Source organism: Misgurnus anguillicaudatus, chromosome 20 (assembly GCF_027580225.2).
Source record: "Misgurnus anguillicaudatus chromosome 20, ASM2758022v2, whole genome shotgun sequence".
NCBI lineage: Eukaryota > Metazoa > Chordata > Actinopteri > Cypriniformes > Cobitidae > Misgurnus > Misgurnus anguillicaudatus.
The window spans coordinates 28,528,018-28,547,803 of record NC_073356.2 but is presented as its reverse complement, the minus strand read 5'-3'; the positions used below and the strand labels follow the sequence as shown (position 1 = coordinate 28,547,803).

Genomic DNA, 19,786 nt, shown 5'->3' with positions numbered 1-19,786 from the left:
GTTTTATCACTGTTGTTATTATAGGATGATATTTGTTCAGTCTTCAGTGGTGTATATATGTGCTTTATCATGAAAAGACAAGATGAATTGCAACTGATGATGGGAATAAAATACTGCAGAGATCAGCTCTTGGATCTCTGCCAACTGGGAAAAGTTAGCTACTGTTATTAATCATAAGTGTCAACATGAATTTGTCATAATGAAAATATACAGCGTATAGTACTTGTGGTTTAGGGGGTAATTTAGCTTAGTTGTCAAATACCCTGGCTGGTAACCAAAAGGTTGCTGTTTTAGACTTTTTAAATGGAGACTCCACTTTTTTTGAAAGTGTTCTCATTTTCCAGCTACCCTAGAGTTAAACGTTTGATTTTTGCTGTTTTGGGGTCCATTCGGCGGATCTCCGGGTCTGGCGGTGGCACTTTTGGCGTGGCTTGGCGTGGTCCATTGAATCTGATTGGACCATTGGCATCACGCTAAAAAATAACCAATATTTTTCGTATTTAAAACTTGACTCTTCTGTGGTTGCATCGTGTACTGGGACCGACGGAGAATTGGGGGTTGTGGTTTTCTGGGCAGATGTAGCTGGGAACTGGACTCTCATTCTGGCTTTATAATCTGTGCGCCTGCTGCAGCCATTTTACAGCCGCAAAGTCCTTGATTATTACGCCAGTTTAAGAGTATAGTTCCTAGCCATGTCGGCCTACAAAATCGCTAATTTTAATTTCCCGTCGGTCTTAGTACACGATGTAACCACAGGAAATAGGAAAAATATCGAAACTCTTTGGTTATTTTTAGCGCCATGCTAATGGTCTAATCAGATTCAATGAATTATGCTAAGCTATGCTAAAAGTGGTACCACCAGACCCGGAGATCAGCTGAATGTATTCCAAAACTGTAAAAATCAAATGTTGAAATGGGGAGCTGAGAAATTAGCATATTTTCAAAAAAAAGTGGAGTGTCCCTTTAGGGGCAAGACACTTAACCCGAAGTTGCTTCAGGGTGGGGATGGACAGAGATTGACTGGTTTCGAAAGCAATTTGTATATGCAAACTACAAAAATGCAAAGGAGAAAAAGTTCAGACATTGTCTGGGGAAAACATGACCTCAGATCCATCTGTTTAATTACTGATGCATCTGTTTATTGCGCAAGCTTTAAGTGCTTTCACAATATAAAAGCGGCTATTTAAGACAGTGAAAATCAATGCATCAACTAGATTAGACAGCGGGCAGGTTTATAAGAGGCGTGGATTGTAATGGGCTGTTTTTGTGTCCCACATCATCTCTGCTTCGGGGGTTTGTCCCTGTAATTTGTAAACTGTAAGTCATTACGGATGAAAATGTTAGCGAAATGACAAGTTAGGAAATTAGCAAACGGCATTTACACCCCCAATATGCCGCACTTGATGTGGTCCTGTGAGCTTCATTTGTGCGCATCTGTAAGGGACGAATTTAGAAAGTGTCTTATTTATCTTTAATTCAGACGTGTGCGGGTGAGTGTTATGCGTCCTCCATGTGTACTTTCAACTGAATTTTTTGTCTGGCCCATATATTACAATATTGCAGTCTGTATTTCAGTGAAGCACTTACCAGCAAAAATGCTATTTCTTTTTTAGTTTAAATATATACTCTCTCAGAAATAATATGGCATAAAGTTAGTGTATTTGGTGTATACTGCTCAGAGCATCTTTAAAATGGCCAGGCTGTCATGATAGGCTGACATTGTTTTCAAATAACAGGCTCCGCGCTGCAAAAGACAACACTTCTTATCTGTTTTTTTTTTTTTTAGTACATTATGTCATCAGGATGTTGCAGTCATCTCATGAGACTTTGCACATTGTGTGCATCTACTCAGGTCAAACCCTGTTTCCAAAGTTTTCCCTGCGATATGATCTGTCATTTATCTTTACCACATAACCTAACATGCATTGTTCATATGCATTTAATGTTTGTCTGGCTGGTATTTTAGGCAGCGACCGGTTTCCTTGTGTTTGCACAAACTATTTGTTTTGTGTTCTGCGTATTTGCTTTATCCACTGTCATAAACTCACCAACGATTTCCAAGAAGTGACCTTTTACATTCATGTATGCATATGGGTGTGTGTGTCTAGGAGTTACTTTATGCACACACTATAAAAGTCTTTGTTAAGTTTCAAACCCTATAATTTCACTGAGCCATTGTCAATATAAATGTATACATTGCATTTGTTAATTTTTGCTATTTATAGTCTTTAAATATATATGAGCAAAATATTACAATGAATGTCATTCATTGTATGTTTATTTATGTAAAGCTTTTAACAATAGAGATTATTACAGAAGAGCTTCACTGGGTGTGTAGCCTGAAGTCTTATAGACTTTAGATCTTAACTCCCTTTAACTAAAAGGGAATTGTGATTGATAGTATGATGAACATGCTGGATTCAAACATTTTTATGGCCCATCATGCCACATAGTTGTTTTTTTAATGTCATGCTGTGTGTGAGAACCACTTTGTATTCATAGTTCACGCAGCCACACAAACTCAAATGCCCCCTTTTAGCAAAACCCTCGCCGAACCCTTTTCCCAGGTGACCGGTGAAAGATTTGTGCTGTGAAACGAGACACCACCGCAGGAGAGTTGGATCTGTCTGAGCATGTGGAGCCCGTCACTACCCTAGTGTACACTCTGCACCAGTTTGCTTCAGATTATGTGACAGACCCTAAGGAGACACCTCTCACACACTTCCCAGTCAGCTGACTGCAACACAAATCCCCCTAGAGATAACAAGATATCATCACGAAAAACATTAGCTTGAAAAAAAATATTTCACTTTCACATTTAAAAATTCCTAATTTGAAGGGAATTCCCATGGCTCAGTTGTAGATCATTGCGCAAAAGGGGGGTTTAATCCCAGGAATCACACATGGGTGATTCTCTCGAAATCCAGACTTAAGAGATGTCCAGCATCAGTTTTTTTTAAAAGCCCTTGAAGCCAATTTTTTTGCACATGTAAAATTAAGGTCTGAACTTACTATAACCATTATTTTTAGAGGATTTTAAAAATATTTCCTATAGAATTATTTTTTTTATCAAAAATTATCATTACAGCAAAATGATATTACATTAAATGTATGCATTTACAAACTCATGTTTCGGTAATGAGAATTAAAAAGTTGTCTAGGTACTACAAAATTTCAACTTTTATCTGGAGAGAACAAATAAGAACTGCTTACCTGGTAGCCATCTTGAGTTTCACAGACAATTATGTTCCTTCCAAAAATTAAAAAAAAAAAGTTAGTTCATTGAGGGCTTAAACAATGACTGAATATTGTTGCGGAGGATGAGAAAATTGGTCTTGGACACATTTATATTCCTTATTATTGTCTCTACATTTGCCAATGATCACCAAATACCACATGTTTCTTTACTGTAAATGTTTATAACATGCACTGAAGCTTTTTATTTTTAAGATTTTTTTAATTATAAATATTTCCATGTCAAAGAACCCAAATCCAGTCATGGACACGTTGCGGTAATGAAAATTTTCACTTTAAATGTGGAAAAAACAACAAAATTGGTTTGTATGATGCAAAATAGTACATGAAAAGATGTTTGTAACTGTATGCTTCTTATTTTGATAGCATTTACTTTTTTTATCAAAATGTTTCATGACACATAAGTCTGATTTCGTGAGTATCACCCACATGCTGAAAAAAGTTGTATACCTGTAAGTTGCTTTGGATGAAATCATCTGCCAAATGCAGAAATGTAAATGTAGCTGCTAATCAAATGTAGGAAAATCTGAGACGTTGACCACACCAGAAACTTCTTGGAACATTCCCAAAACATACTGGGATCGCATTGATCATCATGCGGATCAACTTCGTCTTGCCAATGTTCTTTGTTTATCATTTACATGAACATTCATAGTTTTCATAATTGTCAGTGTTTCCATATTTTTTACATTTATGCATTTGGCACATGCTTTTGTCCGAAACAACTTACAAGCTATACGTTGTTTATTACTATGTGTGTTCCCTGGGAATCAAACCCGTGACTTTTGCATTCTTACCAACCGAGTTATGGGTTCAAATATTTTTCATTATATTTTATTCTTCTGGTTTGTTTCCACTTGCTGTTAAACTGTCAAATATGTTGCACTGTACAAACTTGTCTCTCTGTATCACACACATACACGCACTGTGAAATCCGAAACTTTCAAAGCTGTCAGTAAAGTGTGTCCCCTGAGATCTGAACAAAGGTACGTGCGTGTACGAGCGCGTTGGTTATATTTTTGCCTTAAATGTGCGAATGTGGATTTTTACGGTGTATTTATGATGTAATTAAAAGTCAGGGTTCATTCAGAGTTCATTATACTGCGGGTGGTTATGCATGTGCATGCACGCGTTTGTGTGTGTATATGTGGTTTTTGTGTGTCAGCGTTGCACAGGTGAACCTGATCACTGCAGACAGCACAGTTTACAATGAAATTCATCAGTTTTCCAGAAAGCTAGATGGGGTCTCCTGTACTCATTTACTGTAGTGTAAACACTGTTTTATTACTGTAAATTATAAGATTTTGAGAATAATATTTCTGTGGTTGGAAATCAGCAATTTTACGATGCCTTCTAACCTAAGCAACTGACAAGAATGTGCGTGTATCTTAATAAAAATTTAATAAATTACACAGGCAGGGTGTTGAATTCGGGTGGACCCTTTGGCGGTGCAATATCAGGGTCAGTTTTGATGCTATAAGTGAAGTTCAGCTTTTTGATCATGCACTGTGGAGGCCGATCCTGTTATAGGATGACTTTTAAATGAAATGTCTCTCACCCACACATGTATGCGTATGCGCCTGTGCCCACGAGCCAACTTTTCTTTTGTTGTAGTGTACGCTCACGATCACACGTACACATGGTCAGAAGCCGGCCAGTGCTGGTTTCGTAGACACATGAGTTTGATTATTCCCCTGACTCACTGAGACACGCTGAGCGATGCCAAACACAACACTTGAATCACATTTGTAACACTGAATCTAAGTATTTTTATTGTTGTGCAAATCCAACAGCGACATATTGTTTAGATTAGGGATTGTATATAAAAGATTAGTGTAGTTTGTGTTAAGACTGAGTGAAAACGGCTATTTCACACTTGAATATATTTAGTACAGTTTGTATTACACTATTAGAAAAAAAATGGTCAAAATATGTACCCTAGCTGCCTTTGGGGCAGTACCCTTTAAAAATGGTCCTAATATGGACCATTAGGTACAGATGTGAATGCATTTGGTACCAATATGTACATTTGAGACAGTAATATGAACTTTTTAGGTGCAAAGCTGTACGTTTTAAAAAGGGTATAGCCCCAGTGACAGCTGGGGTACATATTTTGACCATTTTTTCTTACAATGTATGATCTTAAAAACATTTACAGTTAAAATACACGTCTGTTTATCTTGTATATCTGTTTATGTTTTATATACACAACTAATCTATATTTCTATTCCTATTCAACTGTCAATCTGTATATTTGTCATACCAGCTATAAAAAAAAACTATTTATTAGGGATGCACTGATATATCGGCCAATAATCTGTATCTGCAAATAAAAGCATTTTTCTTTGCTATCAAAAACCGTCTGATTCGCTCTGCATTTATAAGATTTAACGATATAATCCTTTTTTTTTTTAAATCAACTATCGATATCTATCGTATTGTTAGATGTCATTCCAAGTACCGAATTTTCCGGACTATAAGTCACACTTTTTTTGTAGTTTGGCAGGTCCTGGAACTTACAGTCAGATGTGACTTATACGTCAAAATTATTTCATATGAACCAAGAGAAACCATTACCGTCTACAGCCGCAAGAGTATTTATGTAATTCGATGGATTATGTGATGTGGTCCTTGAAATCCTTGAAAGTTTGTGAATCTGGGGGGAAAAATTCAAGGCCCTGGGAAGTTTTTTAAAATATACATAAATAGATACAGTTCATTGAAAGTGCTTGAATCTATTTTATGCAAGAAGTTTTCTGGAAAAAAATCCATATTATTCCCTGTGTAGTGTAGGATAATATCATAAAAATTCTAGATTCTCTTTTCTCTTTTTAAGCACACATGCTAAGCTGTTCGCTTTAAATGCTCATATCTTCTGTATGTGAATGTTAATTCATACCAAAATGATTTCCTGAGAAAGGAACAAGACGCTACATCTCCCTTGCCATACTTCAGGGTTCCCACACCTTAGTTAACTTCAAATTCAAGGACGTTTCAAGAACTTTCCAGGTCCAATACTCAAATTCAAGGACTAAATGTGGGGAGTCTGGGGACACATTTCAAGAGAGCAAGGTTACATTGTGTTACATTTTAAGATAGATTGTTACAGTTCCCTTTCGTGGGAACAAGCGCTGCGTCACTGCGGTGACATTTTGGGGACGCCTCCAGGTGCGTCTGAATGCGTATATCCAATTCAACCAACGGTGAGGCTTAACGACAAAGACAGGGTCACGCGGGAGCCAGGAAGTATATCGCTATCTGAAATATTGCCAAAGACGGCGTTACAGGGACGCAGGAAGTATGGCAAGAGAGACACAGCGTCTCGTTCTCTTCTCAAGGAACAACAGTTATATACGTAACCCGAGACGTTTTCATGTGTCAAACACAACTATGCAAAAAAGCATTTTGGTATGAATCAACATTCGCATACAGAATATATAAGCATTTAAAGCGAACAGTTTAGCACGTGTGCTTAAAAGTCTAGAATTTTTATGTAATTATCCTACACTGCACGGGGAATAATTTGGATTTTTTTCCAGAAAACTTCTTGCATAAAATAGATTCAAGCACTTTCAATGACCTGTATGTATGTATATTTTCAAAAACTTGAATTATTTTCCCTAGATTCACAAACTTTCAAGGATCCGTGTGAACCCTGATACTTCCTGCGTCCCTGTTATGCCATCTTTGGCAATATTTCAGATAGCGATATACTTCCTGGCTCCCACGTCACCCTGTTTTTGTCGTTAAGCCTCATCATTGGTTGAATTTGATATACACATTCAGACACACTTACCCCTGGAGGCGTCCCCAAAGTGATACCGCAGTGACGCAGTGCGAGTTCCCTCGAAAGGGAACTGTAACAATTTATCTTAAAAGAGGTAACATGATGTAACCTTGCTCTCACTTGAAATGTGTCCCCACATTTAGTCCTTTTAATTTGAGGTTCTTGGACATTATGGAAAGTCCTTGAAAGGTCCTTGAATTTGAAGTTAACTAAGGTGTGGGAACCCTGTCCACTGCAACTTTTATATATGGTTTTTTTCTCTTCAAAACACATTTTTGACTAATGTGACTGATACGACTTATACTCTGGAGCGACTTATAGTACAGTAATTGAATATCAGAATCGGCACAGAAATGTTGTTTCGTGCATCTCTACTGTTTATCTGTACGATATGCATTGTCACATCACTGAAATAATGTAACTGTAACCTCTCTTCCCTGCTTGGTTAACCTCTTCCCCCTTTAGACAAACGGAGAACAATGCTTGAACAACCCTCAATTAACTTAAGACAAACACTTTGTTACCATGTGACCCTCTCAGAATGTTTAAAAAGCTTTATTTAACATTTAACAAACCTCCCATGTGACCCGCCGAGGTGGGAGCGAGCAGTTGAGAACAAACAGGAACACGACAATGAAGATGCATACTGACAACACTGAGTAAATACCGCTACGTCATAAAGCTTATAGAAAAGGGCATTCGACACAAATACGCTGTATACGTGTTTACATTGTGTGAATGGTTTGCTTTGGTTTAGTGGCCTGTAACTTGACCTCCAGTGTTTTTGTCCTGATCTATAACATCAGATCGGTTTCAGAATTTATTGTCTTTATTTTCCCTAAAGATGAAGTTCAAACAGTATGTGAATGAAGTTATTGTGAGCATTTTGTGTCAGCGGTTAAGAAAAATGACTCGTTTCCCTGGTGTAGCTTTGTGGGAGTAGGGGTTTTACTGGGATTTGGACTCGGTTGTGTGTTTAAGAAACACTTTTCGCTTGTGATATGCTGAGTTTTGAGAAAGAGACAGGGAAAGATTTTCTTTGGCTGTGGAGTTCAAAGCCAAACGTCGAGGGAGAAACTGAAGTGAAAGAGAATGAGAACAAAATCTCACTCGGTCTGTGTGTGTGTGTGTGTGTGTGTGTGTGTGTGTGTGTGTGTGTGTGTGTGTGTGTGTGTGTGTGTGTGTGTGTGTGTCGTGAGAGTTGGACGTGGCTCTCTGTCTCAAAACTTTTTGAGAACCACAGAGAATATGACTTTGGTGAGGGGCAGAAAGTGAGAGATGTAAGGGAGAGAAAGCGAAAGAGAGAGAGGTGGTATGGATGAAGAATTATGATTATTAAACCTGTTTCATACATCTTGAATATTTGGCGGTGGTGGACAAATGTAACGGCACACTCTTGTTGCATTTACATTTATAAAATACAAATTGTAATTTTTGGATAATGCATTGGGTATTTATTTAAGAAACATTTTGGGAGCGTTTTATGGAGAACTATTATATCGTCGCTGTCCGATGAAACTCACGTATGTTCATTTTGCCGATTTTGAGATTTTTCGACAGATTGAATGTCCAGGTTCATTTCCATATACAGTATGCGTCACATACCTAAATAGCCAATGAAAACCTGTGAAATCATGTCATCTGATTTTCACGTACCCGTTTGTTGTCAAAGCTGTCAATCACGCCGCATATCTTCCGCCTGTGAAGCATCTCGCCGGTCTCGTAAAGTTTCATCGAACCTATGCACTGGATATAGCCGAATAAACATGACAATGACTTTCCTTCATCGAGGTAAACGTTTCCCCCGGACGCCAGACTAACATCTATGAGTTACTTAATTACGGTAGGACTGTGCAAACAAAGTATCTGTCTAGCATTGGTGATATTTACGCTGGGGATGTCCCCACCACTTTTTGAAAGCATTTGGTTAAAATGTTCTGAAAAATCAAGCGATGCTTAAGACTGGTTTTGTGGTCTAGTGTCACATATGTTGTGTTGTATGCTTATGGTGTGTTTTCTTGTACATATGTAATGAAATTCATTGTAATCATTTATTAAACGCGCTGCTGTTTTCTACGGTATGGTGCTTTGGCATTGTTCGGTTGAGCTGGTGTTCCAGGGACTGTTACATGTGTGATGTGTGCATTCGACATTGTTGAGGGTTTATAAATTTATGCTGAGTATTTTCTTGTTGTTGACTGGCCTACGCTATGCCCATTTTTGATGCGCGTTATTCAATATTTTTCCCGTCCTGCAGTAATGTTTTTATAAGATCTCTTGTCCCCACCACTTTTCAACCCAAACTGACGCCCCTGTTGTGTAGCATTACCATGTCAGTGTATTGATTCATTGTCCCTTAATGGTTTGCAAGAGACATTTAATACACTTATAATTAATATTAAATAAAGTAAGCGTATTTAACCAAGACGTAGGCTATTTAATAAACTGAGCGTATTCATCTGTCAATACGAAACGCGACTTGGCCATTCTAATTAATGATCGGAAGAACGCGTATCGATCAGAGTTACTGTAAAATATGCACGCATGTCCATTTAAACTCAATTTTGGTCAAATGTGGATTATATCATGACACTGGCAAGAATATGGTTACATGTAAATATGCCGTACCAAGTATGACAATGCTACATTCAACTGCTTTTGATATACGGTGTTTTTTTCACTTTCTGAAAAGTTACCGTTTTGGACATACGTGAGTTTCATCAGGCAGCGACGATATATTTTATTGCAGTATTATCTAATTTACATTAGAAGGAAGGTCACATTTACATCTAATAGTAATACTTTGCTTAAATTGCCTGGATTCAGCCAGATTTGAATAAAAAAGCCGTTTCTGTGAGCTGCATAAAGCCTCAGACAGTTTTTTTGCATTATTCTTTGTTGACTCGTAAAAGTCATTTAAGAAGGATATGATAATTTTTTTATTGGGTGACGTTAAGTTTTAAATGTCGTTTCTGAGATGCTGCGCTAGGCTGTTTACATGTGCAGTCTGAACGCTGTAATGTATGTTATTATGTGCAAATCTAATTATAAGTTTGTACCGATATTAGTCAATGCCTCAAAATGAAATATTGGCAGATTATTCAGCCTGTTTGTTGTTGTATCACTAGCTAGTAATGATAATTAAAGGATTAATCAATTTTCTTTAAAAAAAAAAATCCAGATAATTTACTCACCACCATGTCATCCAAAATGTCTTTCTTTGTTCAGGCGAGAAGAAATTATGTTTTTTGGAGGAAGACATTCCAGGATTTTTCTCATTTTGATGGACCCCAACACTTAAAAATGCAGTTTCAACGCAGCTTCAAAGGACCCTAACGATCTCAAACGAGGCATAAGGGTCTTATCTAGTGAAACGATTGTCATTTTTGGCAAGAAAAATAAAAGATGTGCACTTTTAAACCATAACTTCTCGTCTTCCTCCGGCTGTGTTACGCGCCATCGCGACCTCACGTAATTGCGTAAGATCGTCGAAAGGTCACATGTTACATATATGAAACGCACATTTATGGACCATTTTATACAATGAACTGACACAAAGACATTAATTTGTATCATTCCACATACAACAACGTCTGAACACTCCTCTTTCTCCACACTGGGGCGTAGTTTCGCATTCGTCATCTGTGACCTTTCGGCGTGATGTATTACGTGAGGTCGCGCTGGCGCGTCAGAGGATCGGAGGAAGACGAGAAGTTGTGGTTCAAAAGTGCATATTTTTTATTTTTCTTGCCAAAAATGACAATCGTTTCACTAGATAAGACCCTTATGTGTCGTTTGCGATAGTTTAGAGTCCTTTGAAACTGCAATTTTAAATTGCATTAAAACTGTTACGTGTTGGGGTCCATTAAAATGAGAAAAAACCTGGAATGTTTTCCTCAAAAAACACAATTTCTTCTGGACTGAACAAAGAAAGACATCAACATTTTGGATGACATGGTGGTGAGTAATTTATATGGATTTTTTTTTTAATGGAATTATCCTTTAAGGAGCTCAGATGCAAAAGCCTCTAAAGGCCACTTCTGTCAAAAAAAAGATGATGATATTAACCGAATAATTAACAGAGGATTAACCGTTCTCGGCACTTATTATATGTTCATCAAATACTTTTGCTTAAAATCTTTTTGCTTAATCCTGGCCTCAGGTCATTTAGAAATACCAGTTTGTTAACAGAATCCAATAAGTCTGATAAAAAAATCTAATTTACAAGAAATCGTGTTAAGATGCCCCTGGAGCATTTTAGATCCCAGCTTTCATACTTTACCAAAAAATTAACTGCCAAATACTTTTTCTTGTGTCTCTCTCTCTCTCTCTCTCTCTCTCTCTCTCTCACACACTCTCTCTTTCTCTCTCTCTCTCTCAGTTTGTTTCTCACTGCTTAATCTAGTATAAGCTTGTCAGCTGAGTCTCTCTCTCTCTCTCTCTCTCTCCCTCTCTCTCTCTCTCTCCTTGTCGCTCTCTCTCTCTCTCTCTCTCGCTCCTTTTCCATGTCCCTCTCTCATTTCAGCAACCCATTCTTAGCTCCTCTCATCCTCTCCTCCTCTTCTCTCCTCCCCTCTCTCTTTCTCGCACACTCTCTCTCTGCGTGAGCGAGAGAGGTTGTGTCAGAGCGAAAATGCCATCGTGTTCGTTGGACTGTTGCTTGTATCAGGCAGGCGAGGTAAGACTGACAGCAGCTACTAATCATAGACCGACACTGTACAGACAGACAATCAGATACATTCTGCCACTTGATATTGATATTTAACACTTAAGAGTATGTGTTTAAAAAAGCTCGTAATTATAGATTTATTCAATGCTGCCAAGTTGTAAAAAAGTGCGTCTGTAATAATTAAAGATGTAAACGTTTGCTGTCGTGCATGAGTTTGTGAACCTTTAAAAGCTTGTATTGTAAAACTTTGCGATGCGCTGTTGCATGTATTGTATATTTAATTCGATTTTTTTGGGTTGTGTGCACGTACTTGAGTGAAAACATGTCTATATTAATATCTTTCCTCGGACCGTTGGCATTTTTGTGAATTCAGTCCTCTAAAAGAGCACATCCTCATGTGCGTGCATGTTTGAGCCGGGCTTAAAAATGCCATGCTCCATTTAAATGTGATAAGACTTTGTGTGGATACTTCGTAACAGCAATACAATGAGCATCCCAAAATATATACAAAACTTTTCTCTGAGAATTCACATCTTTTGGGCATCACTTTTTGTAAATAAAAAGTTTGTGTTTCTACTATGTACTTGTGCACATCTATCAACAGTATTCACCTGATAGTCATTCTCCTGTTTTATGTTAATATGCCAAAGTACAAGATGTATCACTTGTATGAATGTGTGTCTATATTTGCATAATCAAATTATAACATTGCCCTCGATTTACATCATGCATTACGATCTTCGTGCGTTCACCAGATCGTCAAGGTTTACAGCGAGGATGGCGTGGGAAAAGTCGTGGAGGTTCCTGCCGACATGACGGCCAGAGATGTCTGCCAGTTTCTGGTTTACAAGAACCACTGTCTAGATGACAACTGCTGGTCATTGGTGGAGCATCACCCCGTCCTCGGTCTGGGTAAGCAAGGTTCTTGTACGCATCTGTGTACGGTACACACCCAGTCTTGGAGGACATGCTGTTCTGTCTGGGGACGCTGTGCACTCACTCGAACAGGAAATCACCTTTCAGCAAGCCCAGACTCTTAAACACACACTCTATATACAAACATACTTGCTCTCATTTAAAGCCTTACAGTAAGCTCGGTATACCCCATGCATGGCTGCATGCACACATACACACGGTTCATTTGTTATTAGAAGAGTGCAACAGGTTAAAAGGTAGTGCGCTGTAGCCTGGGGTTTAGTATTGGAAAGCACTGCAAATATAAGAATTTAAAGAAGAAATGTTAAATATGCAGATGCTTCTTAACGAAAAAACTGCGGTGTAGTACTTAATCTCACTGGCAATCAATGTCGACACGTGTGGCTGCCTATTTCACAGGCAGATTACAGATTAACCCCTGCCTAAATCATCCTAAACAGATTTAACTCCTACTGACCTTTAGAGATGCAGTGGTTGCTCTAGTAAGAGATCAAAAGCCGTTCATCTTAGTGAGTTTTACTAGTGTAGCATATATTAAAGAATTTTGCACAGAAAACATTCTCCGCAATGTGCGGTGACATTGTATGATGTCGTAATGTTCAGGGTGCGGTATCATTTACTCAGGTGACGTGATTGGCTATGATCTCTAGAGTTTGTGCATTATGCGGTGTAGTTGGATACGCTCCCCTGATACTTCTGGAGACGTTGGGCCGTCAACGTAACCGAAAACCTTCTAGAAACGTCGCTCTTACGTAAGCCATTAGCCGAGAGGCTCTGCTGAGTTTGCTGCCATCAGTCCTTAGTGCAGTCAAGCTAAATACATGACCTCATCCCCTGCAATGCCTCGCTCGCTCTTCTGTTTCAAACACAGAGTCATACTCTCTCTCTTTTGAGTTGAAGGATAAACTAGTAGATGGGGGTCAGATACACAACAGATGCATTCGATGGGGTTTTGAACAAGTGATATACGGTATATAGGGTTCATTTAGATCATTTATCATTTTAGGATCACATAGTGCTGCATATTAATTTTATTAACAGAGATCACTGCACAATAATTTGAAGCTTCAGTTTTATTTTATTTTATAAAGTATTAAAAATTATTTTGAAAACATGGTATAGGGATGAATATATTTACATTGCTTATTTGAAATAATAAATTGTGCTATCTCTGCATTACGTAAGGAATAATTGACGACAGCCATTGAATTATAAGAAAATAATGCACACCCAAGGTGGTAATGCGGCACAATGCGAAGCGTAGTGGCGTTACTCCGCGGGTGTGCATTATTTTCAAATAATTCAAAGGACCGGAGTCAATTATTCCTCTTATACCACGGTTCCCACAAAAATCGTTCTGGTGCCTATTTTTAATGCTGCGTTCACACCAGCCACGTTAGAGGCGTTAAGCGCAGGTGATTTCAATGTTAAGTGAATATGAAGACGCGTTGATGTGCGTCTGGAGGTCTCGCGGCGCAAATGAGGCGTTTAGCCCAGAGCAGTAGATTCGCGTCTAGTTCAGAGCATCTAGTTCATGCGAATGGCGTGAATTGAGCGTTGCCACGGGATTTTGGTGGAAAAACCACGCCACGTTAACCAATCAGGTGCTTGCTCTAGTAGTGACAGGAAGATTACAGGAAGTGAGCAGAGTCGCAGAAACCCCTCCCATGACGCGAATTTCCGTGTGAATGTTTCGATGACTAGAATTTTACACGCGGCTTTCACGCGCGAATGAAGGGGGTAAACTCAAAATGTTCAAGCGGCAAACTAGACGCGGTAGACGCGAATTTGACACCTCAAATGTGGCTGGTGTGAACCCACAGTAAGACATTTGACATGTGTGGTACGTGTGTGGTTTACAGAACAATAATCAACACCCATGGAAAATTTCTCAGCCAATCAGAATAAAGCATTCAACAGGCCCTTGGTATAAATGTATTTATACCACGGGTCTGTTAAATGCTGTATTCTGATTGGTTGAGAAATGTTCCACGGGTGTGCATTGTTGTTTGATAACTGCACACCTAACTTGTCAAATGTCTTAAAAATAGGCACCAGATGAATGTTTCCTTGCATATATCTATATTATTTATACTTTAAATGCTCCTCTATGTATTCCAATCATTGATAGAGGTTTTCCGATCTTAGCTGGTCTCCATATCTAGTCAATTTGTTTAAAGGAGATTGCATCTAGCATGCCGCTGTTAAATCGTACTCGGCTAAGACATTGTGTGACACCCTTCCTATGCCTTTTACATTTTCTGTGTTTATTTGTATATAGAGAGATGTTTAGAAGATCACGAACGGGTGGTCCAGGTCCAGGCCTGCATGTCCCCAGAGAGCAAGTTCCTCTTCAGGAAGAACTACGCCAAGTACGAGTTTTTCAGAAGCCCATTGGTGAGTTCCAGCCTGTGCGTTTGTATGGGTTTCACCAACCGCAGTCATTGCCTTCAGCCCACCCATGTATTTCCTTCCGTCTGCAGACCACCGCTTCAAGCTTAAATCCATCAAAATTAAAGTCAGATTATCCTCGATAACCAAGCTTATGAGAGCTTAATTCATGACCCGCAAATCCCCAAAATATGTAAATATCACCAAAACCTGACAAGTTCCCACATTTTTGTTTTAAATATGGGAGAACAACCTCTTTGTCTAATCCATCTCCAGCCATTCAAGAACAGCTTGTACACATTCCGCCTCACTGAGCATCTAACTTGCTTTTATTCCCTCTGAACCAGTTTTCAACACCTTTTAACTGAAGGCATTTGACAAGTACACTTGAATTGCTGTAGAATAAGCACCTTACAGTATAAAGACTTTGAGCTTTTACTTTATCCCGCTTTATGAGCGCTTGTCTTTGGAAAAAAATTGTACTTCTTTCAAAAGCTTAATCGTATTTGATCCTGTGCTTGAGCATGGTATGTGCATTGCGTGTATCTGTGGTGTGTTTGAGCATTTGGGATATCTTAGTCTGAGTCTATTTAACTTGTTCTTCTTGGTAATCTGTGACGTTGATTAAAGTTTTGGCTCATGCATGTATAAATTAAAACCTGGTTCTGTTTTATTAAGCAGTTATGTTTTTGGCATTTTTTGGTGCAGATGGTCTATAATGTTTCACTTCCATTCCTTTCACAGAACTTCTTTCCGGAGCAGATGGTAGCGTGGTGTCAGGAATCGAACGGCCCGGTTCCACAGTCACAGCTCTTAAAGGTGAGAGTAATAAAATCTGTATAAGCTATCCATGCCAATAGTATAGTGGGAAGAGCTCCGTCATAATGGGCAAAAGAGCTTCAGGAGATCTGAGTTCAAGTCCTGGCTTGTGGTCCCTTTCCCTTCTTTCTCCTGTGTTATTTCTTGTTACCCCTCTTAACTGCCATTTTTAGGAAGGCCAAAAAACAAACAAAGTAAAAATCGGCTAATAAAATAAAAGCCCTCACTTTTTTTATTTTGCGCGCATGCTTGTGTCCTAGAGAAACTGCATTATTGAAGCATGTAAGGCCTCCAGGTTTGAAGAAGTCATTTATCAAATGGTGCTGTGCTTTTCGCAGAATTTCTTGAATTCCAGCAGCTGTCCAGAGATCCAGGGCTTCCTTTATTTGAAAGAGACGGGACGCAAGTCTTGGAAAAAGCTTTACATGTTCTTGCGCCGTTCTGGTCTGTACTACTCAACCAAAGGAATGTCTAAGGCAAGCACTTTTTATAATTTAATATTACGATTTTCAGTCATACTGCTTTAATCCTTATTCACGTCTTTTGGGAAAACCATGTTTTCACATCAACTTTAAACAGCTGTTATGTTGCTGTAATGCAAATAAGTCTCAAAAGAAATAGAAAATCTGTGAATCTACAGTAATTTAATTTCTGAAAATTAACAACATATTAGGATTTGTAACATTTTAAAACAACACATTTTTGACTTAAAGGTGCAGCGTGTAAATTTTAGCAGAATCTAGTGGTGAGGTTGCGAATTGCAACCAATGGCTCAGTCCACTGCTCACCCCTTGCTTTTGAAACGCATATATGCTACGGTAGCTGCCACCGGAAAAACGTGTCATCGTCGGCGACAACTTGGTAAAAAAGTTTGTCCGTTAAGGGGTTCTGTAGAAACATGGCAGCACAAAATGGCGACTTCCACGTGAGGGGACCCTCTTTGTATGTATGTAGATAAAAACGTCTCATTCTAAGGTAATAAAAACATAACGGTTCATTATAAAAAGGTCTTTATACACCCCTGATAATATAGTTTTGTATATAATTTTGCATTTCTGTCAAGAGATCCTTCTAAAAATTACACACTGCACCTTTAAAATAGAAAAATGTTTTAAATAATGTAATATCTTAGATAATTTAAATGTCCTACGGTACATTCACACAGGGCGTTAGTAATACTTCTGATTTACTTTGAATGGGTGAAGTCATGCTTTGCCGAACTGAATCCGTCTACATGGCGTCACTGGTAGAAGTCAAAAATGTCTCATCTTTTCAAGTGCCAATGGAGGCGTCAGACAATCAGACTGACAGGACACCTTTATAAACATGACATGACACGTGTCATGACTCATGAACATAAGGGAAATTTTATGCACATTTATGACAACTGTCATTGGGTGTCATTTGTTCAGTTGTGTCATTTTTGGTGCGAAGATGACATTGTTTGAGATGTCTTTTTTATGACAACTTTACATTAACCAATACATTAAAACTGACCACTTTTTACCAGTTATACAAATATAATTTGTCAATAAAATGTCATTAAGTGTTAATATTCTGTCAAACAGTTTTATAACAGCGTCATAAATATTCTTCAGTTCATAGTGTTTTTTTAAGTTTCCTCCAGGTGTTAGAGAAATAAAATCCATCATCCAATAATAATAAAAATTAAAATTGATAAAATTATTTTTAATTGCATTTGGAGACCAATTCTCCTAAAATTAAATGAAATCAATACAATAATGGGTTAAACCATGCAGCGTTGGGTCCGTATTGCTGCAAAAACACATTACATTAAATTAATTAATTAAAATAATGAAATATTTTGTTTGTTTTTTCTTCTATGTCATAAAATTTCAGAATCCTCTGTGTGAGGAAGTTTTTTTTATGTATTGAGGAAATTTTTTTATGTATTGTTCACTTACATGAAGTTAAATATAAAATAAAGTGAAATAATCGTTTGACATGTCTGTTGCATTTTGTTATGGTATTTAAAATGATTTGACATCGTATTAACACTTATTGACATTTTAATGACAAGTTTAATTTGTTTCAGTGTAACTGAGGTCAAGAAAAATATTAATGATACTGTTATAAAACTATTTGAAAGAGTATTAACACTTAATGACATATAAATGACAGTTTGATGTAATGTTAACCCATAAAAGTAGTTTCTTAAGTTTATGTTTATGACAATTTATGACAAATGATGTTGTATTGGTTTATGTCAAGTTGTCATAACAAGGACATCTTAAACAGTGTCATCTTTGCATGAAAAATGACATAATTGAACAAATGACACTTAATGACTGTCATAAACGTGCATAAAAATGTGTCATGTAATGATTATGAATGTGTCATGTCACTCTTATGCACACCACTTCAAGTAAAGTGTCATCATAATGGGTATTAATTAATAATTTACCGATAATAATTTAGCTTTCTGTGTTTTCTTTTTTCTGTAATTAATGTAGTGCAGCATTGTAAAACGCTCTATTCACTTTTCAGAATAAAGGTACAAGAAATCACTGGGGGGATACCTTTTTAAAAAGTATACTTTTGTATCTCAAAGGTACACATTGGTAAGAAGTACATGTTGCCAAAATGGTACATATTAGGATCTTTTGAAAATGTACCGTGACAACGTTTGTACCTTTTTTCTGAGAGTGTTTAAATAAATGTGAATGTAATTAAATTTTTAGGTCACTAATCAAATTTTAGCAAATTTGTGACATGTTGACCATATTACCTCATTTGAACAAAAGGTCAGATGTTTGTGGTTCACATTCCCATGATTCCTTGAAGAACACGAGCTGCTTTTTGCTGCATACTCATTCCAGCTCAAGTTCATGCTGTCAGTCAAGCAAAAGATGTTCATTTTTCTTATTTAAAGAGTTTTGAGATTACTCTTACTTAGGCTATTAAAATTAGAATTTTTTTGCAAAATATCTGAACCCCACTAACTTTAACTTAAAAAAGACAATGTCAGTCTCAATGCTAGGCTATCTATAAGAGTTGTTGTAATGTTTCGCTAAACTTTTAATTGGGTTGTTTAGGAGCCGAGGCACCTGCAGCTTCTGTCCGACCTGGAGGAGAGCAACATTTTCACTGTGACAACCGGCAAAAAGATGCACAATGCGCCCACAGACTACCAGTTCTGCATTAAGGTGAGCCGGCGGCGTGATATCTTACGGTACGCAATGTACCGGAATCTAATGACTTCAGTCTGATGTCAACCTGCTTTTTCAGGAATGATCTTCAAATTACCAAAACAACAAAAAACATATTCCCCCAATTATATAATAACTACCACTGCCTTGTCAGGTACAGTGCATGCTAGTCCTTATTAACTTGAGTGCCTTGATTTGACAGTAGATATCTTGCTTGATTGACAGCCCAGTAAGGGCAGGACAGAACTAAAGGAGCTAAAGATGCTGTGCGCAGAGGACGAACAGAGCCGTACGTGCTGGATGACAGCATTCAGACTGTTAAAGGTACACATACACACACATTCTGGTTTCCATGTTTTGTGGGGACATTCCATAGACGTAATGCATTTTATACTGTACAAACTGTATATTCTATTCCCCTTACCTGCCCCATTCCCTAACCCCAACCATCACAGAGTTCAGGTTAATTCATTATATAGCAGCTCTCAATGTTTGACATGAAAAACAGGCATAACCAGATTTTTAAACTAAAAAATATCTACAAACTAATTCACACCAAATCAGATCTATAGTCTAGATCAGTGCTTCTCAAATAGTGGGGCGGGACCCCCAGGGGGGGCTCGAAGCGACACCAGGGGGGGGGGCGCAAGACCCCGGGGAAAATACTTTTTCAGAAAGTGATTTTTTTTGCACCGTCACTTAAAGACATTACACCCCAATCACGCTGATAAGCCGCTTGAGTTTATTATTATTATTTAT

General features: G+C 37.9%; 1 protein-coding gene across 3 annotated transcripts in view; it reads left to right on the top strand.

Annotated features, from left to right (window-relative positions):
- grb10a (growth factor receptor-bound protein 10a) overlaps positions 1-19,786 on the top strand; it is a 55,113-nt gene that overhangs the window by 28,379 nt on the left and 6,948 nt on the right. For 2 of the 3 annotated variants that reach the window (XR_012359766.1, XM_055220411.2), the window contains exons 6-11: positions 12,467-12,623; positions 14,929-15,044; positions 15,783-15,857; positions 16,196-16,333; positions 18,914-19,024; positions 19,253-19,351. Coding sequence is in view for 2 of the 3 variants with exons in the window: in XM_055220411.2 (XP_055076386.2) it covers positions 12,467-12,623; positions 14,929-15,044; positions 15,783-15,857; positions 16,196-16,333; positions 18,914-19,024; positions 19,253-19,351 (696 nt within the window). In the remaining variant the exon portion in view is untranslated. Of the gene's footprint in view, positions 1-11,563; positions 11,721-12,466; positions 12,624-14,928; positions 15,045-15,782; positions 15,858-16,195; positions 16,334-18,913; positions 19,025-19,252; positions 19,352-19,786 lie in introns of those variants that run through there. The other variant, XM_055220412.2, reaches the window with a different exon arrangement.